This window comes from Rutidosis leptorrhynchoides, chromosome 3 (genome assembly GCF_046630445.1).
Source record: "Rutidosis leptorrhynchoides isolate AG116_Rl617_1_P2 chromosome 3, CSIRO_AGI_Rlap_v1, whole genome shotgun sequence".
NCBI lineage: Eukaryota > Viridiplantae > Streptophyta > Magnoliopsida > Asterales > Asteraceae > Rutidosis > Rutidosis leptorrhynchoides.
The window spans coordinates 643,223,257-643,244,148 of record NC_092335.1 but is presented as its reverse complement, the minus strand read 5'-3'; the positions used below and the strand labels follow the sequence as shown (position 1 = coordinate 643,244,148).

At 33.5% G+C, this 20,892-nt stretch overlaps 1 protein-coding gene across 1 annotated transcript; it reads left to right on the top strand.

The window, feature by feature from the left end:
• Positions 1-7,813: 7,813 nt before the first annotated feature.
• LOC139902433 (heat stress transcription factor A-2b-like) lies at positions 7,814-8,987 on the top strand. The gene is made up of 2 exons (XM_071885061.1): positions 7,814-8,164; positions 8,559-8,987. The coding sequence occupies exons 1-2, from the start codon at positions 7,814-7,816 to the stop codon at positions 8,985-8,987; spliced, it is 780 nt and encodes a 259-aa protein (XP_071741162.1).
• The last annotated feature ends 11,905 nt before the right edge of the window (positions 8,988-20,892 follow it).

Genomic DNA, 20,892 nt, shown 5'->3' with positions numbered 1-20,892 from the left:
ATTTTTCTCTTTTTACGTGCTTAAATAATCTCAAAACCTCATTAATCAATAAAACATTAACGTTTTAATCCTCGATGCACTAATAATATCAACCAATCGACAAAATGCCTCAAAAACTTCAAAAACCGCATCTCTTCTACCAATAGCTCTTCAAACTCGAACATTCTCAATATTATCAAAATAAACACCAAATCGTATCCGAACGGACTAAATTATGATCGATATCGCTAAGGAAAACGTGTATAAAATATGCGATATCATGGTGCTGATTATGCTGCTGGTGCTGCTGCTGGTGTTTGTAACCTTCGCACCATATTCTCTAAAGCCACTACCCGAGCGCGAAACTCGTTGACTTCTTCTAGTATACCGGGATGATTGGCGGTTGGAGCGAGCGAATGAATAAGATTCGAAATATGGGATAGTATATAATTATGACTAGATACTCTAGAAATGAGAGAGAAAATGGTGTTTCGAATAGGTTCGCCGGTAAGTGCTTCAGGTTCATCGACAAGTGGTGATTGTGGTGGGTGAAAGGGATCGCCTTCTTCTTGTCTCCAGTGATTTAGTATATTACGAACCCATCAGATGAATTGGGGATGGATGATTGGTTAGTTTATTCTGGTGATGCTGCTTTCGGAGCTTAGGTGAACATCTATGTCAGAATAGCTGTTGGGTTTCGAAGAACTTGAACTAATGACGAGTTCCATTTCGTACTATTGTGTAAAGGGTCCTCGATGTGAAATGATTTTTGGATATCGGATGATATTCTAACTATATAGGATATCTATATATATAATACTAAAGATTTCGTAGACTACAGAGGAATTTACGGCATATGTCAGGCAAGTCTACATATGCGCTAAGATATGAATTATCAGATATGCTAAGATATGAATTTTATCTATACACTGTCTATGCAATAGAGGCAGTAAAACGTGTCTAGACTAAGAATGATAAGCAGGTAATTTCCTAAGGATGATAAGCAGATAATTTCCGACTAGAAATGATAAGCAAAACTTTTGACATGCAGACACGGTCGAAGTCCAGACTCACTAATGCATTTAAACAACTACTAGTTTGACACACTAATGCAAGACCTGGTTCGCTAAGACCACCGCTCTGATACCAACTGAAATGACCCGTCCTAATCCATCTGGACGAAGTCTTCAACAGCTGATTCCATTGCGATGATCGACTCCAAATAATGTCTTTAAAATGAGCAAATGCACAGCGGAAGGTTTCTTTCATACCTGAGAATAAACATGCTTTAAAGTGTCAACCAAAAGGTTGGTGAGATATAGGTTTAAATGCTAGCAGCGTTATAAATATAGACCACAAGATTTCATATTCATAAACATTTTAATAAAAATATTCTAAGCGGTTGAGCACTTGATAACCATACTTAACATTTAATCAACGTCGCATATCCCCTTTATTATGAAATCTCACTACACCGTACCAAGTGTAGTCACCGAAACGAAGTACTGTGCAACCGTTGAATACTGGTCGTCCAGTCCGGTTGGGGTTGTCAGGCCCGATAGATCTATCAACAGGATTCGCGTTTACAATACCGCATGTAAATAGTAGTTACCAAGTTACAGGGAAGTATGCCAGTGGTACAACTCAACGTAGAATATATATTTTTAATCACTTGTGTCCATAACGTAAATCATAAAATGCATGTATTCTCATCCCGAAATATTTAGAGTTTAAAAGTGGGACTATATACTCACCATACTGTATTTTGTAGTAAAAATACATATAACATCATTGAACAAGTGTAAGGTTGGCATCGGATTCACGAACCTATATCAATTATATATATTAAAACATATACTCGAAATCAAATAAATCCATATATTATTATTAATTATTATTTTAGTAATTCACATGTTTCATTAATAACTTAATTAGTTATATTTATTTTATATATTCTAAATAAATACTTAATATTTATTATAAAAATATTAATACAATTATGTTATATGTAAAATTATATATATCTTCATATAAATATTATATGTTTGATAAAAAAATAAGACTTTTAATAATACGAAGATAATGGTAATAATAATAATGATAACAATGAAATGTATTTTAATGATAATAATATTAGTAATAATACTAATATTAGTAATAATTTACTTATTATAGTTATCATAGTAATAATAAGTATTAATTAATAATACTAGTAATTATAATACTAATGATAATAATAACTATCAAAATAATGATGATAATAATAATAATGCTTAATACTTATAACTATGGTAGTGATACTAGTTATAATACTAATTATAGTTATAATATTAATAATATTAACAATAACTAATAATAAAGATGATAATAATAACAATAATAAAAAGATAACAAATATGAACTACCTCACATAGATGGGCTTTTTAAAAAAAAGAAAGGTCACCAGCGGGTCTTTGAACCCGAGACCCCTCGCTAACCCGCAACACACTCAAACCACCTGATCCATTTCCTTTTTCTGAATAAAAACCCAACAGAAATTTATTTAAACCGAGCAACTGTGTTCCCTTCTTCTTCTTCAAAACAAACGACTAGGGATCAAATTAATTGCTACAACAAGGCTTTGAGTTGATCTTAGAATTTATAACATGAACCAAAAACAACTTCCTAATTGGGTTAAACCAACAGAACATAAAAAAAAAAAATTATAAAATTAAGCAGTAGCAGCAGCGACGTGATGTATGTTATGAACTCAAACCTTGCTTTTGATTTTGAGACGTTTTTAGACAAAAGTTTCAACATGAAAAAGGTCATAAATCATTTATGAAATCTTCCTGAACCATCAATTGATCCTAAAACTCAAGAACAAATTCGAATTTTCGCCAAGAACGGTTCGTTTGACTTTTTAAAACAAAACTTTGACTCTCTAATTCGGTTTCGTTTTGTAAAATTGATCTTTGAAAGTTTGCAGATAGTTTGCTCAAAGGATTCCTAACAACTCTACATTATTACATTTCGAAAATTGTTTCGACTTTGAGGTATTGATTAAAAGGTATAAAAACAGAGGTATTTGAACTGTAATACTTTGTTTTCTGTTTGAGATTCAATTAAATACAACTGTAAATGATATTGCGAAATTGATAAGGATAGTGGTGTGTCGATACATCAATGAATCTGTCAATTATATATACAGAATGTGGTACTTGATTTTCTTAATCAGACAATTTAGAACAGGAAGTTATATAAAAATACAAATAAATCGATTTCAGTTTTCTCTGATTTGTACTGACGACTACGACAGGGAATATAAATTTAACACAATATGACAATGATTTAAACTGACTTTGGATCTTATAAATATAAATACGTATTTATCTATATTCATATATGTATTTTATTGTATTTATGTGTATATATATATATATATATATATATATATATATATATATATATATATATATATTTGTAATTATATTTCTTTTTATATATTTTTATTTACATGTTAAATTCCTAAATTTTATAATTAACTAGTATTATTATATTAATATTATTAATAATACAAATAATAATAATAATAATATTAATAATAAAGAGACTAGTAATTATAAATAATAATATTATTACTTGCAATAAAAAATGACAGTGATAATTCCTAATGTCAATACCTAATAATAATTCTTAATTCAACTGATTAAATTTTATTATTTCAAATTATTATATTTATTTACATTTATATATATATATATATATATATATATATATATATATATATACACACCTGTATATATTTATTTACAATTAATTATTCATGAATCGTCGAGAATAGTCAGAGGTCAAACGTATACATATGAACACAGTTCAATGTTTTTGAGACTTCACAGTACAGACTTTGCTTATCGTGTCGATTATAGGTTAAGATGAAGTTTAAATTTAGTCGAAAATTTCCGGGTCATTACAGTTCTTTGCTGTGGTTGTTGGTGAAGTTATTGCTGCATTTGGGGTTTTGAAGTTGATTAGGATATTGTTTATGGTCGTCTTTAGGGTATTAATGGTTCGATCATTTTTGGGATTCAACTTTGTTTGTTGATGGTGGTTGCAGGTGTTGCTTAATAAAGCTCATTGGTGACGTGCAGTTACTTTCCTGGATTTAGGTAATGTTTTGTTTTGTTTATGTTATGTTGCTCTTCTTGTTTACATTATTCAGGATCCATAATTGGCCCAAATCCGAAAAAGTCCAGTAATTCTTTTTTTATTTTTATTTTATAAAATAATGATAACATTAACAAAAAAATTTCGTCAAAAGATAAAAAAGACGAGCAAAGTTACAGTCGAAACAGAAGCGCCGCAAGGTTCAGAGATAGTAACGATCCATATCACTTAACCAAATAGTAAAAGTTAACTAAGCCCGAGGCTTGAGCAACAAAATTGCTATACTTATCCAGGAACTTAGTCAAAGACAGGCACCAATACAATAAGCCAAATCTAACAAACAAAAGACAAACAATCATAAAAAACAACAAGCCGATCACAACCTACCCAACAACGTCTTTGCATTTCCGAGTCTTTATGATCGGCTTAATAACCACACCGTCTACCTTCAATCGATTAAATAACATGCCCGCCCAATTTTTAATCTCATAAGATGAAACTTTAGTCGAAGAACTACCAGTTTTAATACCCGACATGGGAGAGGAAAGCAAACCTTCCTTCTCAAGACCCTAAAAAAACCGACGTTCCGATCCACTACAACACCAAAACCGTGGTTGACAAAACTTCATCACCCGATCTTAAACACATTTTAGTCGGAGCACAATCCGCCAATCCTTGAACGTAAACCTCTTGTTTGTCATTTGAGTGGTCCACTTCCTTTTAATCTCGAAGGAAAAATGAACCCTTATCCTTCTTTGCCTTACATTAACCTTTTTTTTTACTCGGTGTTCCAATGGACTATTGTTAACATGTTGTTTCCCGTGTGAAGTAGAAGTAACAAAACCATCAGGTGGTACCACCTCAGAATGTTGCAAAACATATTCCTCTCTTACAATATCACTCGATGCCGAAAACTCATTGTTGGTAACCACATCGTCTGCATTAGTAACAGACTTTGCTCTAACATCATTATACACTTCAAAATGTGCATCATAAACCGAAGGTGAGCGCATAGTTGAACCATAATCCGGATTAGCAACAACTTGGCGAACGATGGTGTTATCTCCACCTGAACGATTCGAAAACACTAAGCAATTCGTTGCCACCAAAAGTTGTTGGTCGAATGCCTAAAAAACAACACGATTCAGGCTATTCAAGTTCGAAACTTCAGACACCCAAACGTTGCAAACCAAACATTTCGCATCTGAGGTTTCAAGTTTTCAACTTCATTTGTGTCATGTATATGTTTCACATTAGAATATCTAATGAAAACAAAATGAGAGCTAATACAATCCAAAAAAGAGGATGTTTTTGAAACGGCCAAAACCTCGTAAAAAATCTCGGCAATCTTCGTAGCACTTTCTTTCGAAACACACAAAGTCAGAATACCAACAATTTCCAACCAAGCAATTGGTTAAAAGAGGACGCGAACTCTGACATTGGTTTGATCAAAATGAAATCATGGGAGCTAGAGTTAATAACATTTAAGTAACTAGCCATATCTCCACAAATCAGTACATAACCAAAAGGTCCATATTTACTGATATGAGCAACATGAGCCTCGCAAGAAATCAAAAAACCTGAAACCTTTGTGTCCAACATGGGAACCGAATCCAATAATAACACCGCTAGTTTTAAATAGTCAGAAACAAACCTGCTCGAAAATACCTTGCACCGAAGATTATGAGACGACAAAGCCCCAACCCGCCCTGGAGCTTTAAAAACGCGACATTTTGGTCAACCCACGAAAATAGGACAGCCAAAAATCTTCGAACCGTTGAGGGTTGACACAGTAAAATGAGCATCCGAACCTTTGACGAAGGTGACGAACGAATACCTATGAGGAGGCAAAAAACTTGATCTCATGAAGCTCACTAATTTTGCAGAATACACTCTTTATCATATGCCTGGTAACGGTTTTCCATTCTACCAATGAAAATAGAACGATTGGGGTCATCTTAAGGAACAAAATCAGTCACAGGATCCACTTCGGTACCAGAGAAAGTAGCGGATCTGTTTACCGGTGGTGCTTGGCCGGTTCTTTAGAAACTCGGTGGTGAAGGTGAATTCGAAGGGTTAGGGATGGTGATAGTGTTCAAAAACTCGCCGGAAGAAGCTTGAATGGGTGATAAAAGGGGAGGAGTGGCTACAGGGACATGGTGGAGGGAGGTGGAGGAGCATTGGGTTTGGGGAAGTTTTCAAAAAAGTGCCGTTTGGGGGGGGGGGGAATGTTGAAACGGTTTGGGAGCATTTTCAAAACATATAAGAGAACATTTACCAGCTTGTTTAAATGTATAAAAAGGCCCAGTAGCTGTAAATGGTTATGGCTCGAAAATAAAACAAGCAACAATTACACATGCCATCTTTACTTGAAGAAGATGACAAAAGGTTGAAATCAGCTGATGGCTGATCTGTTTATATGATGACTACCGATATCAAAATAGTTTGTGAGCCATTTGTTCCACTTGAGGGAAAGAGATTTTGATTGGTTATTGATCTTATTGAAACACCCTTGTAGGATTTCGCGTAGCATCATTGCACTTCCCATCTTCCTTTTGCCAAAAACCGCTGCATTCCTATTATTCCAGATAATGTAACATGTAACCCAAACCACCGCTTGTCAAAGATCTTTACCAATTGAAGAAGCTAGGAAGGTTGAATTCTTCACCCGAGGAGATGTGGACAGAGGAAGGAGTGGATGTCTGATCAAACTTCCTTCATTTTAAGAGCTGTTTCCATATCTCATTTCCTAATTTGCATTGGAATAAAGCGTGATTGACATCTTCAAGTCCGTCATCACAAATTGGACATCTAGGGGAACCTAGGTAAATTACACGTTTATCAAATTTAACCCGAACTGGAATTCTGTGTCTTGTAGCTCTCCAGATGAATAGCTCGACTTTAAGAGGAACCAACCTATTACTAAAGTTTCGGGAATAGTAGAGTCCCTCCGAAACAAGATACGTTTTTATTAATGTTATTATTTTACTTTTTTACGTATTATCTATATCTATATCTATATCTATATCTATATCTTGTTTTACGTGTAAACAGGTACTGTAGGTATAAGATTCTTCTCTTCGATATTATCTTGGATTGCATTTGAAAGTCACCTTTGAGTTAGCCAATTAATAAAAAAAAGTCGAAGGGGTGAAAAGTATTGTTTGGAATTTGTATTTGCTATAAAATTTCGTTAAAAGAGAGTCTCTTTGAGAGTTCTTTTTTCGACTATATTAAGAACCTTCTTAGAGAGTCTCTTTGAGAGTTCTTTTTTCGACTATACTAAGAACCTTCTTATCGGTACACCTGTCTATATTATATTTATTTATCGATAGAAGTATACTATTTAATTGTGACATTTTAAAAAATAGCATGTGACTATGTGAGTATGGGACGAAGGACTTATTTCCATACTGCCTAGTATATCTAGACTTATTGCATCAAATACATTCATTCCGAAGGAAACCAGAATTTGTGGTCAATAGTCTGTTATGTTAATAATCACACAACATCTATGTACACACAAGTTTCTCATCTCCAACCAAAGGAATCATATATTGGACCCCAAAACACTTGAAGATTAATGTGATTAATTGTACAATATTCTCAACACAAACTAATATAAATAGAGAACTAACACCTACATCTGTATACATAAAACATTCCTACTACACAAAGTTCTATTTCAATGGGAGATTTTGATGTTGAAGAAACTATGATGGTGAGTGATCTTAGTGAGAGTTATGGCAGTGGTGATGATGGTAGCCGTGTTGGCGGATCATCGTTGGAACCATTAAGAGGTGTACGAAATTGTGGTGTACCACCTTTTGTGAGCAAACTTTATAATATCGTATGTGATAAAGACTATGACTCCATTATCTCATGGGTTTCGATACCAAATGTTGCGCGAATGGGAAACCACGTTCACGGTGCTACGAGTTTTGCTATTTGGAATGAAGTCGAATTTATCAACAAAGTCCTCCCTTTGATGTCGCGAAGCAATAATTTTGATAGCTTCATTAGTCAACTCAACAATTACGTAAGATCTTAAACTTTATATTAAACTCTTGTGTTACACAAAAATTATGAAACTTAATAATGTGTCGTAACTTAACCTATTTTCTTGCATTATTATATATATATATATATATATATATATATATATATATATATATATATATATATATACTAGTTAATAGTTAATTAATTCATCTATAAATGAGTCGAGTTACACATAAGACGCTACTGTATTTAAACTTGACTCGTTAACGGGCTAACGGCTCTTGTAAATTGTTAAATCACACGATAGGTTATGAGTTGTCACTTTTATCACTCTTTCCAACATTAATTATTTTAAGCTAGGGAGTGTTAAGTACTTATATGATTTGTATAAAATGTTTAATCACGAAAATATTGGTTTGTATATGAATTAGGGGTTCAAGAAGGTCAATTGGGACCTTCGTGAGTATGCAAACAAATGGTTCCTAGAGGGGAAACCTCACTTGTTGAAGAACATGAAGAACAAATCATCTAGCAAAAGAAAGGTACCGATGAATGAGAAGATGTCACGTGAGATCAAAAAAATTGAGAGCGAGTCAAGGGAAATCGATTATGAATTAAATGCGTTTAAAGAGTACGTAGACAACACTATATCTAACCAGAAAAAGATCTTGCAAGTTATGAGTAAGGCAATCAAAACAATTCTTGATAGCCACAAGGATGTGTATGCGGCACAGGAGGTTGAATTTAGTGATAATGTGACACGAAGTTTGACTTTGACGGGTCAACATGGTCAAGAAGAGAACCTAGTAGGGGAATCATCAAGCTCTGCTCCAAGTTGTGTGATTGTTGCTAAAGATTAATAAATGAATAACTGATCCGAAAATTGACTTAATAATGCGACATATGGTTCAAAACTTATAATTAGTAGATCATGGTAGCGGAGTTTGTAAGGCAAAAAAATTAGTATGGTGACAGGATAGATACTTATGTAACTAACCTGTCCAGATTTATTTAGCATAATAGATATTTTAATTATCTTTATTTGAGTCTTGATATGAACTTTGTTTGATTTATTTCTTTCGAGATGTAATGTGTGCTAGAAAAGGGGTGTTTTTGATTGTATGGGTCACATAATTTAGTCATTGGATTGTTTGTTTAATAGTGTGAACACTTTTCTAATCAAGTATTTCGACTCAATTAGTCACGGGTTCACGAAATCTTGATTGGAATAATATAAGATAATGAATGAATTATCTTCTTGGCTAAAAGAGAATAATCCCAAACAATTAGAGCGCTCTTATCCATAACATAATGTCATCCAAGGATGGACTGCCACATCAGCGTCACATCAGCACTTTCTTCTCATCACTAACCAAAGACTAACTGTTAACCACTATAACGCACCTTCATTAAATAATTATTTTTTAAAACATAGATTTTTTATTAATTATCGTGCATCGTTCGGTGCATCTTGAGGCCATTATGGCGGAAAACGACCTTCGTTGCTCTTGGTATGGCTGGTTTTCTTTTAGCTGTGTGACTTCGGGGACGTCTACCGTAAAGGTGCATGAATGGTGTTTTGGTTTGTTCGGGTGGTTGGCTCTTTGCTTGCGCAACAACTTCCACCTAGCATGCCTTTCGTGTTCGGTTTACAAGGTCTTTTGGCTCTATTTTGGAGTCAACAGCAAGCGTCGATTTATTGGCGCCTTGACTACCGTTTAGAGCCTAAATTGAATCTCAGGAAGGTTTTTAAAACCCAAGAAAATTTGATTCTACCATTTTCATGCGTCTCAATTTTATTTAACTTAAAAAAATCTACTTTTTGGCCGGAGGTCCACTCGGAAGCAATCTCTATATCCGTCGAATAGAGAGAGAGATGACTTTCTGTACTTTTGAGAGTGTTTTTCACTCCCAGTGGAGAAATGACTTGTTTTTATTCTCGAATAGTGGAAGGATTGTCTACATCTCACCTCCCTCATACACCACCCATGTGGTATTGGATTTTGTTGTTGTTGTTGTATTTCTTATTAATTAAAAATTACAATAAACAAAAACAAATACAAATTAAAATTACAAATAAAAAATTACATTGCATAACTAAATAAAATAAAACAAATTAAACTACTCCTCGCACTCGTCTTCGTCTTCATCTTCGTCTACGTCTTCATCTTCGAGAATTGCCTAGGGTCCTGCTTCATTATAGTCATTGTCATTGACATGCTCGGAAATGTATTGTTAATCCTCCTTTCTCGTATTGTGGAGTATGTATATATATAGAGGTAGAAATGGAGATTAAAAGAAAAAAAATTCAAATAGACCGTTCAACGGATATATATCTGTTATTCAAAATGCTCAACAACGAAAATATGGTTGGCGGTGCTTCAACCGCGGATGACCGACGGTACGCTAGTATCGGCGTACTCCAACGGCGGAGCTAATAACGGCTCCAACCGCGGACCGTTACTAGCACTCTTATACAATGTATATTCTAGTTATTGAGAGTAGAAAGTCTATACAAATGTTCAAAATGTCTAACCAACAAATTGTAGTCATAAATTTAATCATCTGAATTGATAAAATGAGAGAATAAAAGAAGAAGAAAAAAAAAGGTAGATAGTAAATAATTAATAATAATAATAATTAATAATAATAATATAATAATAAGAAAAGAAGAAAAACTCCTTGCCATTCATCATATGCTCGTGTTTAGTATTATTTTTTTTCGCCGAAAAACATACAATTAAAATAAGACATTTTTCATCGAAAAGAATGAAAAGGTCACGATTACATGAAAGATTGAAGCATTACGCTAGCTTGCTTGCTTGCCTACACTAAAGAAACTAAACCAAACTGAAAGAACATAACAAAGCAACTTGATGTTATGCTTGCTAACTTGCCTACACAAATGATTCTAGACCAAATTGAAAGAAATGATGCATTATATTGAACCAAAATGAAATCTCATCTACAAACTTCTTTAAACTTTTGAAGACCAAAACCCTCACCTTCATATGCAGTTTGATTAACTGATGTCAACAAAGGCCACAAGGACTTCCACATGAACAAATGCATTCCATGCCTAGAATCCTCAATCATTTACTTTACACTTTGACCAGCTCCAAAAAGTCAACAATTTCATATTTTGTAGGAACAAGCTGCATCAGTTTTCTTTGACCAAAACTCATCAAGTGCAAACCCCTCATTGCGGTTGGTAGCCAAAATTTATTGTTCCAACAATTGAGCAAAGAGAGAAATTCATCCATAGAGAAACAAAACCTCCTTCGTTAATGGAGGTAATGAAGGCAACCAAACTCGTGATGAAATAGGAGAACCATATTAACTTCGCAAACTCTAAAATCTTTGGGGATGCAAACCATCGTTAATGAACCAAAATGGTTTGGGACACCAAAAAAAAATATGTGGTCGTGTTTAGTATACATGGAAATGTTCTAGATGCATTAATTCATTCCAATAAAATATGTGGTCAATAGTCTGTTTTACTCTTAATCACACAACTTCTAAGACTATTTGCAGTCGTCTGTGATGTTGGTAGTTTAAATTGGTTGTTTTTTTTCCACTTTTTGATGATTATGATGTGTTGGTGTTGAACACTAGTCCAAATATATGACAAATCATTCAGTAGACAAAGTCAAATTGTCTTGTGCATGTATAAATTGCGGCTGTGGACACTTGTTTGCTTTTCACATGTATATTCCATCTAAGTCAAAAGTTGCTAGCTGCTAGTTGCTTTTACATGGAGGTATGTTGAAATGTCCCGTTCATATCGATTATAAACGTTCCATATTAATTGATTTCGTTGCGAGGTTTTGACCTCTATATGAGACGTTTTTCAAAGACTGCATTCGATTTTTAAAACAAACCATAACCTTTAAAATATTACGACGATTATCAAATAATGATGATCTAAAATATAGCGTTTTCACACGACCATTACATAATGGTTTACAATAATATTACACAACAATATATATGTCTTCGAATGCAGTTTTTAAACAATATTATACAAGCATGCTGACTCCAACTCTTGTTCATAAATTAGCATGCAACAGCGGAAGCTCTTAATAATCACCTGAGAATAAACATGCTTTAAACGTCAACAAAAATGTTGGTGAGTTCTAGGTTTAACCTATATATCAAATTGTAATAATAGACCACAAGATTTCATCTTTCAATAACATGCAATCTGCATAAAAATCATTCATATGGTTGAACACCTGGTAACCGACATTAACAAATGCATCTAGAATATCCCCATATATAAATATCAAAGTACTAAAGCATTTCAAATTCTCTGACTGTGGCGTGTCAAAGCCCATAGATCTATCTTTAGGATTCGCGTCAATTGGTGGCAATTATAATAAACACTAATTCTTAGGCTACCAAGTTCAACAAGGGCGATATCCGGTATAACGATTCAACATAGAATGTAGTTTCAATACTTGTGTCTATTTTGTAAATCATTTTCAAAACTGCATGTATTCTCATCCCAAAAATATTAGATAGCAAAAATGAGACTATAACTCACTTTCACAGATTTTCACTTCGTCGGAAAATAAGACTTGGCCACGGGTCGATTCACGAACCTATAACAAATATGTACATATATATCAAAGTATGATCAAAATACATTCACACCATTTTTATTACGTTTTAACGATTTAAGTTTATTAAGTCAGCAGTCCTCGTTAGTAACCTACAACTAGTTGTCCACAGTTAGATGTACAGAAATAAATCAATATATATATTATCTCGAATCAATCCACAACCCAGTGTCTACAAGTCTCAGACTCGATCACAACTCAAAGTATGTATATTATTTTGGAATCAACCTCAACCCTGTATAGCTAACTCAAACATTACTGCATATAGAGTGTCTATGGTTGTTCCAAATAATATATATAGATGGGTCGATATGATATGTCAAAACATTGTATACGTGTCTATGATATCCCAAAATTACATAATATATGTTAGAATACATGTATAATACAATATAAGTTGGTTAAGTTATGATTTGTATAGATTTGTCACAAATTTCACGTAGCTACAACAAGCAAAATTATCCAATCTTGTTTTACCCATAACTTCTTCATTTTAAATCCGTTTTGAGTGATTAAAGTTGCTATGGTTTCATATTGAACTTAAATTTATGAATCTAAACAGAAAAAGTATAAGTTTATAGTCGAAAATACAGGTTGCAAGTCGTTTTTGTAAAGGTAGTCATTTCAGTCGAAAGAACGATGTATAGATGACCATTTTGGAAAACATACTTCCACTTTGAGTTTAACCATGATTTTTGGATATAGTTTCATGTTCATAATAAAAATCATTTTCCCAGAATAATAGCTTTTAAATCAAAGTTTATCATAGTTTTTAATTATCCAAACCTAAACAGCCCCCGGTTTTACTACGACGGCGTATATCCGGTTTTACGGTGTTCTTCGTGTTTCCAGGTTTTAAATCATTAAGTTAACATGTCATATAGATATAGAACATGTGTTTAGTTGATTTTAAAAGTTAATTTATAAGGATTAACTTTGTTTGCGAACAAGTTTAGAATATACTAAACTATGTTCTAGTGATTACAAGTTTAAATCTTCGAATAAGATAGTTATATATATATGAATTAAATGATGTTATGAACATCATTACTACCTCAAGTTTAGTAGGTAAACCTACTGGAAGTGACAAGAAATGATCTAGCTTCAAAGGATCTTGAATGGCTTGAAAGTTCTTGAAGTAGGATCATGACACAAAAACAAGTTCAAGTAAGATTTTTACTCGAATTAAGATAGTTTATAGTTATAGAAATCGAATCAAAGTTTGAATATGAATATTACCTTGAATAAGAAAGATAACCTACTGTAAATAACAAAGGTTTCTTGATCTTAGATGATTACTTGGAATGGATTAGAAAGCTTGGAAGTAAACTGGTACACTTGAAAGGATTTTTGAAGTGTTCTTGAAGTGTTCTTCCTATGATGATTATAGCTTGATTCTTGAAGTAATTTTTGATGAAGATGATGATTAGTTTACTGGAAAAATTCGTTCATAAGTGTGTGTAGGTGTTGAGAGAGAATTAGAAAGAGAATTGGAAGTGAAATGGATTGATTGGTGAGTGGTGAATGATGAGTGGTGAGTGGGGTTAAAAAGAGTTCTAGTTAGTTGACTAGTTCATGGTAGAAATTAAATTTGATTAGTCATGCATGACATAATCAAGAGTGGAATCTCATGCTAGTTCCTATTGATATATACTCATAGTAAGTACGTCTAGAAGCTGTGTATAATACGGATACGAATACTGAATGACTACGAGTAGAATTGTTGATGAAAATGAATGGAAATATAATTGTAAGCATTTTTGGTAAGTAGAATTACTTTGATATGTGTCTTGAAGTCTTTCAAAAGTGTACTAATACATCTTAATACACTACATGTATATTCATTTTAACTGAGTCGTTAAGTCATCGTTAGTCGTTACATGTAAGTGTTGTTTTTGAAAGCTTTAAGTTAACGATCTAATTTAATGTTGTTGAAAGCTTTATATCAAATTTTAACACATTTTTAATAAAGCGATATTATCCCAAACAAAAAAAAATTCTGAGCTGACCTGGCAGCTCGATCCCAGCCAGGGGCTCTGCCCCTTGGACCCCGTCAGGGGTTGCCACCCCTTGGACACCACTATCAGGGGCGCTGCCCCCGAACCCCCGTCATAATTAAGATAAGTTCAAACAAGTGTGCACTCCACACTTTCCCAAACTTGTTCGATATTTATCAAGGTTATTTTGGTTAACAAATTAATCCTATTACACTTAAATCATATTGGTGACACAAATCACCAACAATGAATATATCATAATATGATACATATGTATTTAGTAAGGCGTTGTTATAACGATAATCGTTATATTTATCGTTTCGAGTTTCATAATTCAATAGTCTCATTTTATGTATATAACTCATTGTTAATATACCTAGTGAGATAATTACTTTTCATAATATCATATTAGCTATATACATATCCATATATATATATATATATATATATATATATATATATATATATATATATATATATATATATATATATATATATATATATATATATATATATATATATATCCTCATATAGTTTTTACAAGTTTTAACGTTCGTGAATCGCTGGTCAACTTGGGTGGTCAATTGTCTACATGAAACCTATTTCAATTAATCAAGTCTTAACAAGTTTGATTGCTTAACATGTTGGAAACATTTAATCATATAAATATCAACTTCATTTAATATATATAAACATGGAAAAGTTCGGGTCACTACATATGTGAGTTGTATGGTCGTGTATATGGGTTGTATTCATATATAGCATTCACATGATGATGGTTCATTATAAATACATGAGCATGCCAAAGGAGAATGAATCCACAAGATCACAAAAAGAAAGAAAAACATAGTTGATAGGTTTATCAACGGAGTGTGTTTATTTGTGAGGCCGAGAGTTTATTCTTGTAAGGATTGTAAAAGAGTGTACGGGAAACTTAGATTTTATACAAAAATCTAAGGGGCTTTGGTTTGGGTTAACTCATAGTGTACTTTTTATTGACCTGGGTTCTTTTATATTATAAGAATAAAGGGAACTCTTGGGGTGGACGTAGTCAGGGTTTTGCTTAACCACGTTAAATCGTCGTGTTATCAGCTACTTTATATAGCTTTCTATTATTTCTTGCAAGTTTATCTCAAACAGTTATATCCTCGCTTCCGCTAGTGTGGGTACGTCAGGAAAGTTGTGATAACAAGTGGTATCAGAGCGTATCCAGGTTTATCAGATATTTTTTTTGGTTTGAGATGGTGGTAAATAGCGGTATGCAGTTTAAGGTGGAGCCATTTGATGGAACCGGGAATTTCACCTTGTGGAAAGCAAGGGTGAAGGATGTCTTGGTTCAACAAGGCTTGGCAAAGCCGTTGAAGAGTAAAAAGGACGGAAAGCCGGAAAAAATGACTGATGACGATTGGAATGACATCGAGGAAAGATGTGTCAGTACCATTCGCCTTTTTATCAGTGATAAGATCATTAATAATGTTAGTGGCAAAACAACCGCGATGGGGTTGTGGGTGGCCCTCAAGAAGTTATATCTCGGGAAGAACATGACTACAAAGCTGAACTTAAAGCGTGATCTTTATCGGTTGAAGATGGAGCAAGGCGGGAATATCATTGAACACATGAACGTGTTTAATGGTCTGGTGGATCAACTTGTAAAGTTGAGGTTAATATTGAGGAAGAAGATAAGACCCTTATTCTTCTTATCTATCTTCCCAGTTCATATGATACTTTGGTTACTACTGTTCTTTATGGAAAGGCTACTGTAAAGATGAGGAGGTAGTACCGGCACTCTTTTCTCGAGATAAGAGACAAAGATCCGATGACTGTTTTGAGCATGAATTTGATATGGTTGGTCATGGAAAGGGAAAGTTTTCTGGAAAAAGATCTGATGATAAAAGTAGGTCCAGATCAAGAAACGGAATGAAGGGTATCCAATGCTTCAAATGTCAGGAGTTGGATCACTTCAAGAAGGACTGTCCACTTTGGAAGAATGGTGAAGATAAATCTGGGGGTTCATCGATTGCAGTTGCGATTAATGAATCGGTTAATTTGGGAGATGTTCTCACAATCTTCAAAAGTTCTACTTCTGCTCAAGATGAATGGATTTTAGATTCGGGTTGTATAATGCATGTGTGTTCCAAGAAAGCTTATTTTGATAAGCTAATATTAAAGAAGACGGGGGTGCTGACTTTAGGTGATGGTTCAACATGTGATGTTGAGGGTGTTGGCATGGTGAAAACAAAATTATTTCACAGAGCTGCTTATACACTTGGTGGCGTGACGTACGCACCAAAGATGTGCAAAAATCAAATTTCCCTAAGCCAGTTAGATTCTCAAGGATACGGCTATTCGGCCGTAGGTGGAGTTATGAAAATCACACGTGGCGTAAAGGTCCTGATGATTGGAGAGAAGTATGAGGGTTTGTATCGTCTGGTGGAGAGTGCTAGATATACTCGTATCTCGAAGGTTTGGAAAGTGTGCACACGGTAAATTGATCGGGAACATGTGACAACATGTTTGATCAAGTTAGACGATGGTGAGAAGGGAAATCCTACTGAGGGTGAGGTGATTCAAGACTCCTCTTCGGAGTCAAATATGTAAGTTGACAGGGTTAGCTGCACATGATTATTGGTCACTTATTTGAATCAGGTTCAGGACCGAGGTGATTCAAGGTGTGTGCAGCGGTGATAAGAAGGCCAATGGTGAAAATACTAGGCTATAGTATTTTTCAGTGACGAATAAAGATAAATGTTTTTCAAGGTGGAGATTGGTGGACACTAGTCCAAATATATGACAAATCATTTAGTAGAAAAAGTCAAATTGTCTTGTGCATGTATAAATTGCGGCTTTGCACACTTGTTTGCTTTTCACATGTATATTCCATCTAAGTCAAAAGTTTCTAGCTGCTAGTTGCTTTTACATGGAGGTATGTGAGTTGTATGGCCGTATATATGGGTTGTATTCATATATAGCATTCACCCGATGATGGTTCATTATAAATACATGAGCATGCCAAAGGAGAATAAATCCACAAGATCTCAAAGAGAAAGAAAAACATAGCCTGTAAACCTGGATAAGCAAAGTCTGTAAATATGGCCGTATATATGGGTTGTATTTTGAACCAAATTCTCGATATGATTTAATATTTCCGACACGATAAGCAAAGTCTGTAAAACTGAAACTCAAAATTTTTGAATTATTCAATTACCCATCGACTGTTCTCGACGATTCACGAACAATTATATGTAAAAAGATACATATATACACTATAACTTGAAAGCGTAACAAAGTATTAATTGTATGATACTGTGCATAAAACTTATTGGTTTAAATATCTATTTAAATATATATGATAAGTTGGAATTGTAATTGTATGAATAACTTGCGATGTGTATTTAAAACGTGTTTATGAATATTAACTTGGTTATTAAACGTTTTGATTTAAAACAATATTATTAAATATACTTTGATAGATAACGAGACGATGATTTATAGAAATAAATGACCAAAACACTCGAATGTATAAGTTATATTTCGAGTGATATAGTTTATGGATAGTTAAGTCTATATTTTGACAAATGTACGAGTCACGAAAGGTAAAGTGTCAGTTTTCTCAGTGTACGACAGGACGTTCGAAAAACCGGAACCGGGACATAAGTCGAGTGACGACGTACGACTTATCAGAACAAAAATTACAAGTCAACTAGACAAGAGAATATAATATATTATATAATTAATTAATTTAAATTATATATATTATATTTAATTATGTCGACAAGCAAAACAACAAAAAAATTGTGAGCTGGATTTTGGGGTCATGCGATCGCATGGGAAATAGGCATAAAACCCATGCGATCGCATGGGGTCAGATTTCAGGAAAGGTCTATAAATTGAATTCGTTTTTGCTCGATTACACACACACATATCCTCACATCGCTCTGCTCTCTTTATATATTATTATTATTATTATTATTATTATTATTATTATTATTATTATTATTATTATTATTATTATTAATTAATTAATATTATACATAAAATACTACGACGAGGTCATGAGCGTGTCACTTCAAAACAAGCTTTTCGAACGGGATAGAGCTAAGGAAATTATGGGTTATAGCTATGGAGGTTATGGGTAATATTCGTGGGTATTGTTTGCAAGTCAAACCTAGTGTTTATCATCTCTATTGCGTCTACGTAATTTCCTGCAATATTGAATCACAATATTGATACGTGAGCATTCATATCTTATCTTTTATATATTAATAGTGTATACATGTCTAGTGCTCGAGTATATATGTTTATGCATGTTTGTATGCTAAATTTCGTCGTTAGATAGTTATGATGAATCACTAATTAAATACATATATTACTGATAAAAGGTATATGATATGCATGTTTTTGGAAAGCTGACGAAAAATCAATAACTTTTCATTTAGAAATCGCGTAATTTCGATGAACGAATTAAAAGATATGGTCAACTGAATTATGATTGACGTTAATTGGAATTGATTTTGAATCTACAATTAATATTTAAATAACTTGTTTGTAAGATTGATAAATTGGATTTTTGAATATTACCAGCCGAGTAAATGAATCCTTATATAAGGCACATCTCGTTTTGTTAAACTATTGTCAAAAGTGACTTTTTGAAACAACTTTGAATAATTTTTGTATGTCGATCTCGAGCATTAGGATTGCGATACACTATGACCTGACCTAGCTTGATAGATATTTATTGACCAACATATGTTCTCTAGGTTGAGATCTACGGTTATTTGGTAATCCGAGTTTCGGCCACATTTTGGTGAACGACTTTATATGCTGCTAAGGTGAGTTTCATATCCTCCTTTTTTAATTGTTTTTGCAATCTATATTTTTGGGCTGAGAATACATGCACTTTATTTTAAACGCAATGGACACAAGTACATACTAAATTCTACACCGAGTTTGAACCGAAAATTCCTTAGCTTTGGTAACTAGTAACTGCCGGTTATAAGAACTGGTGAGTGCGAGTAGTTATATATGGATCCATAGGGCTTGATATCCCCATCCGAGCTAGAGCGCTAGCCTTTTAACGGACGTATGCTATTTGAGAAGCGTACACGTTGGTTTGCGTGTATTATTAATATGATTATACAAAGGGTACAAATTATATATACGTTAAGTTTAGTTACCAGGGTGCTCAATTTCGTAGAATATTTTGATAAACGTTTCTGGATGAAATAACTGAAATCTTGTGATCCACCTTTATATACAGATTATGTGATACATTAAAACTATGAACTCACCAACCTTTGTGTTGACACTTGTTAGCATGTTTATTTTTAGGTTTCCTAGAAGTCTTCCACTGTTTGCTTATATGTTAGACAAGCTATGTGCATGGAGTCTTACATGACATATTTTTCAAGGAAACGTTGCATTCACAAAATCATCACCATGTATCTATTTTGACTGCATTATCAACAGAATTATTATTGTAAACCATTATTTACAGTGATTGTCTAAATGTAGAAATCATCAGATATCGAAAATCTTGAATTTAAGTATTCATTTATGGTATATGTTTTTAAAAGAATGCAATGTTTATAAAACGTATCATATAGAGGTCAAATACCTCACTATGAAATCGATGAATGACGTATTCATCCATATGGATTTGGAGCGGTCGTCACAGTTGGCATCAGAGCGTTGGTCCTAGTGAACCAGGTCTTGCATTAGTGTGTCTAACTGATAGTTGTTAGGATGCATTAATAAGTCTGGACTTCGACTGTGTCTGCATGTCAAAAGTTTTGCTTATCATTTCTTGTCAGAAATTACCTGTCTATCATCTTAAGTCTAAACGCGTCTTATTGCATTGATTGCATAGATAATATAGACAAAATTCATATCTTGGCATATCTATTACAGTAAACTTTGCCTGACATCTTCCGTAAAATCCTCCGTAACTTATGGGATTCTGGTATTATAAATATGTACGTAAACTATGTATTGAGGAGTACCAAATTAGTCCTATAATCTATTTCATTCCAAAAATCTTTTCCTTGATTACACAAAATGGATCATGTATATAGTTCAAATTCCTTAGATTCCGACAGCTATTCCGATATGGATTTCCACTCAAGTTCCAAAAGCAGTGTGACCGGAAT

What these genes read in the sequence shown, in the direction of transcription:
- LOC139902433 (XM_071885061.1), top strand. Translation starts at nt 7,814, where the DNA reads ATGGGAGATTTTGATGTTGAAGAAACTATGATGGTGAGTGATCTTAGT. An exon ending in TTAGTCAACTCAACAATTAC is followed by an intron (nt 8,165 to 8,558) that starts GTAAGATCTTAA and finishes TATATGAATTAG; the next exon opens with GGGTTCAAGAAGGTCAATTG.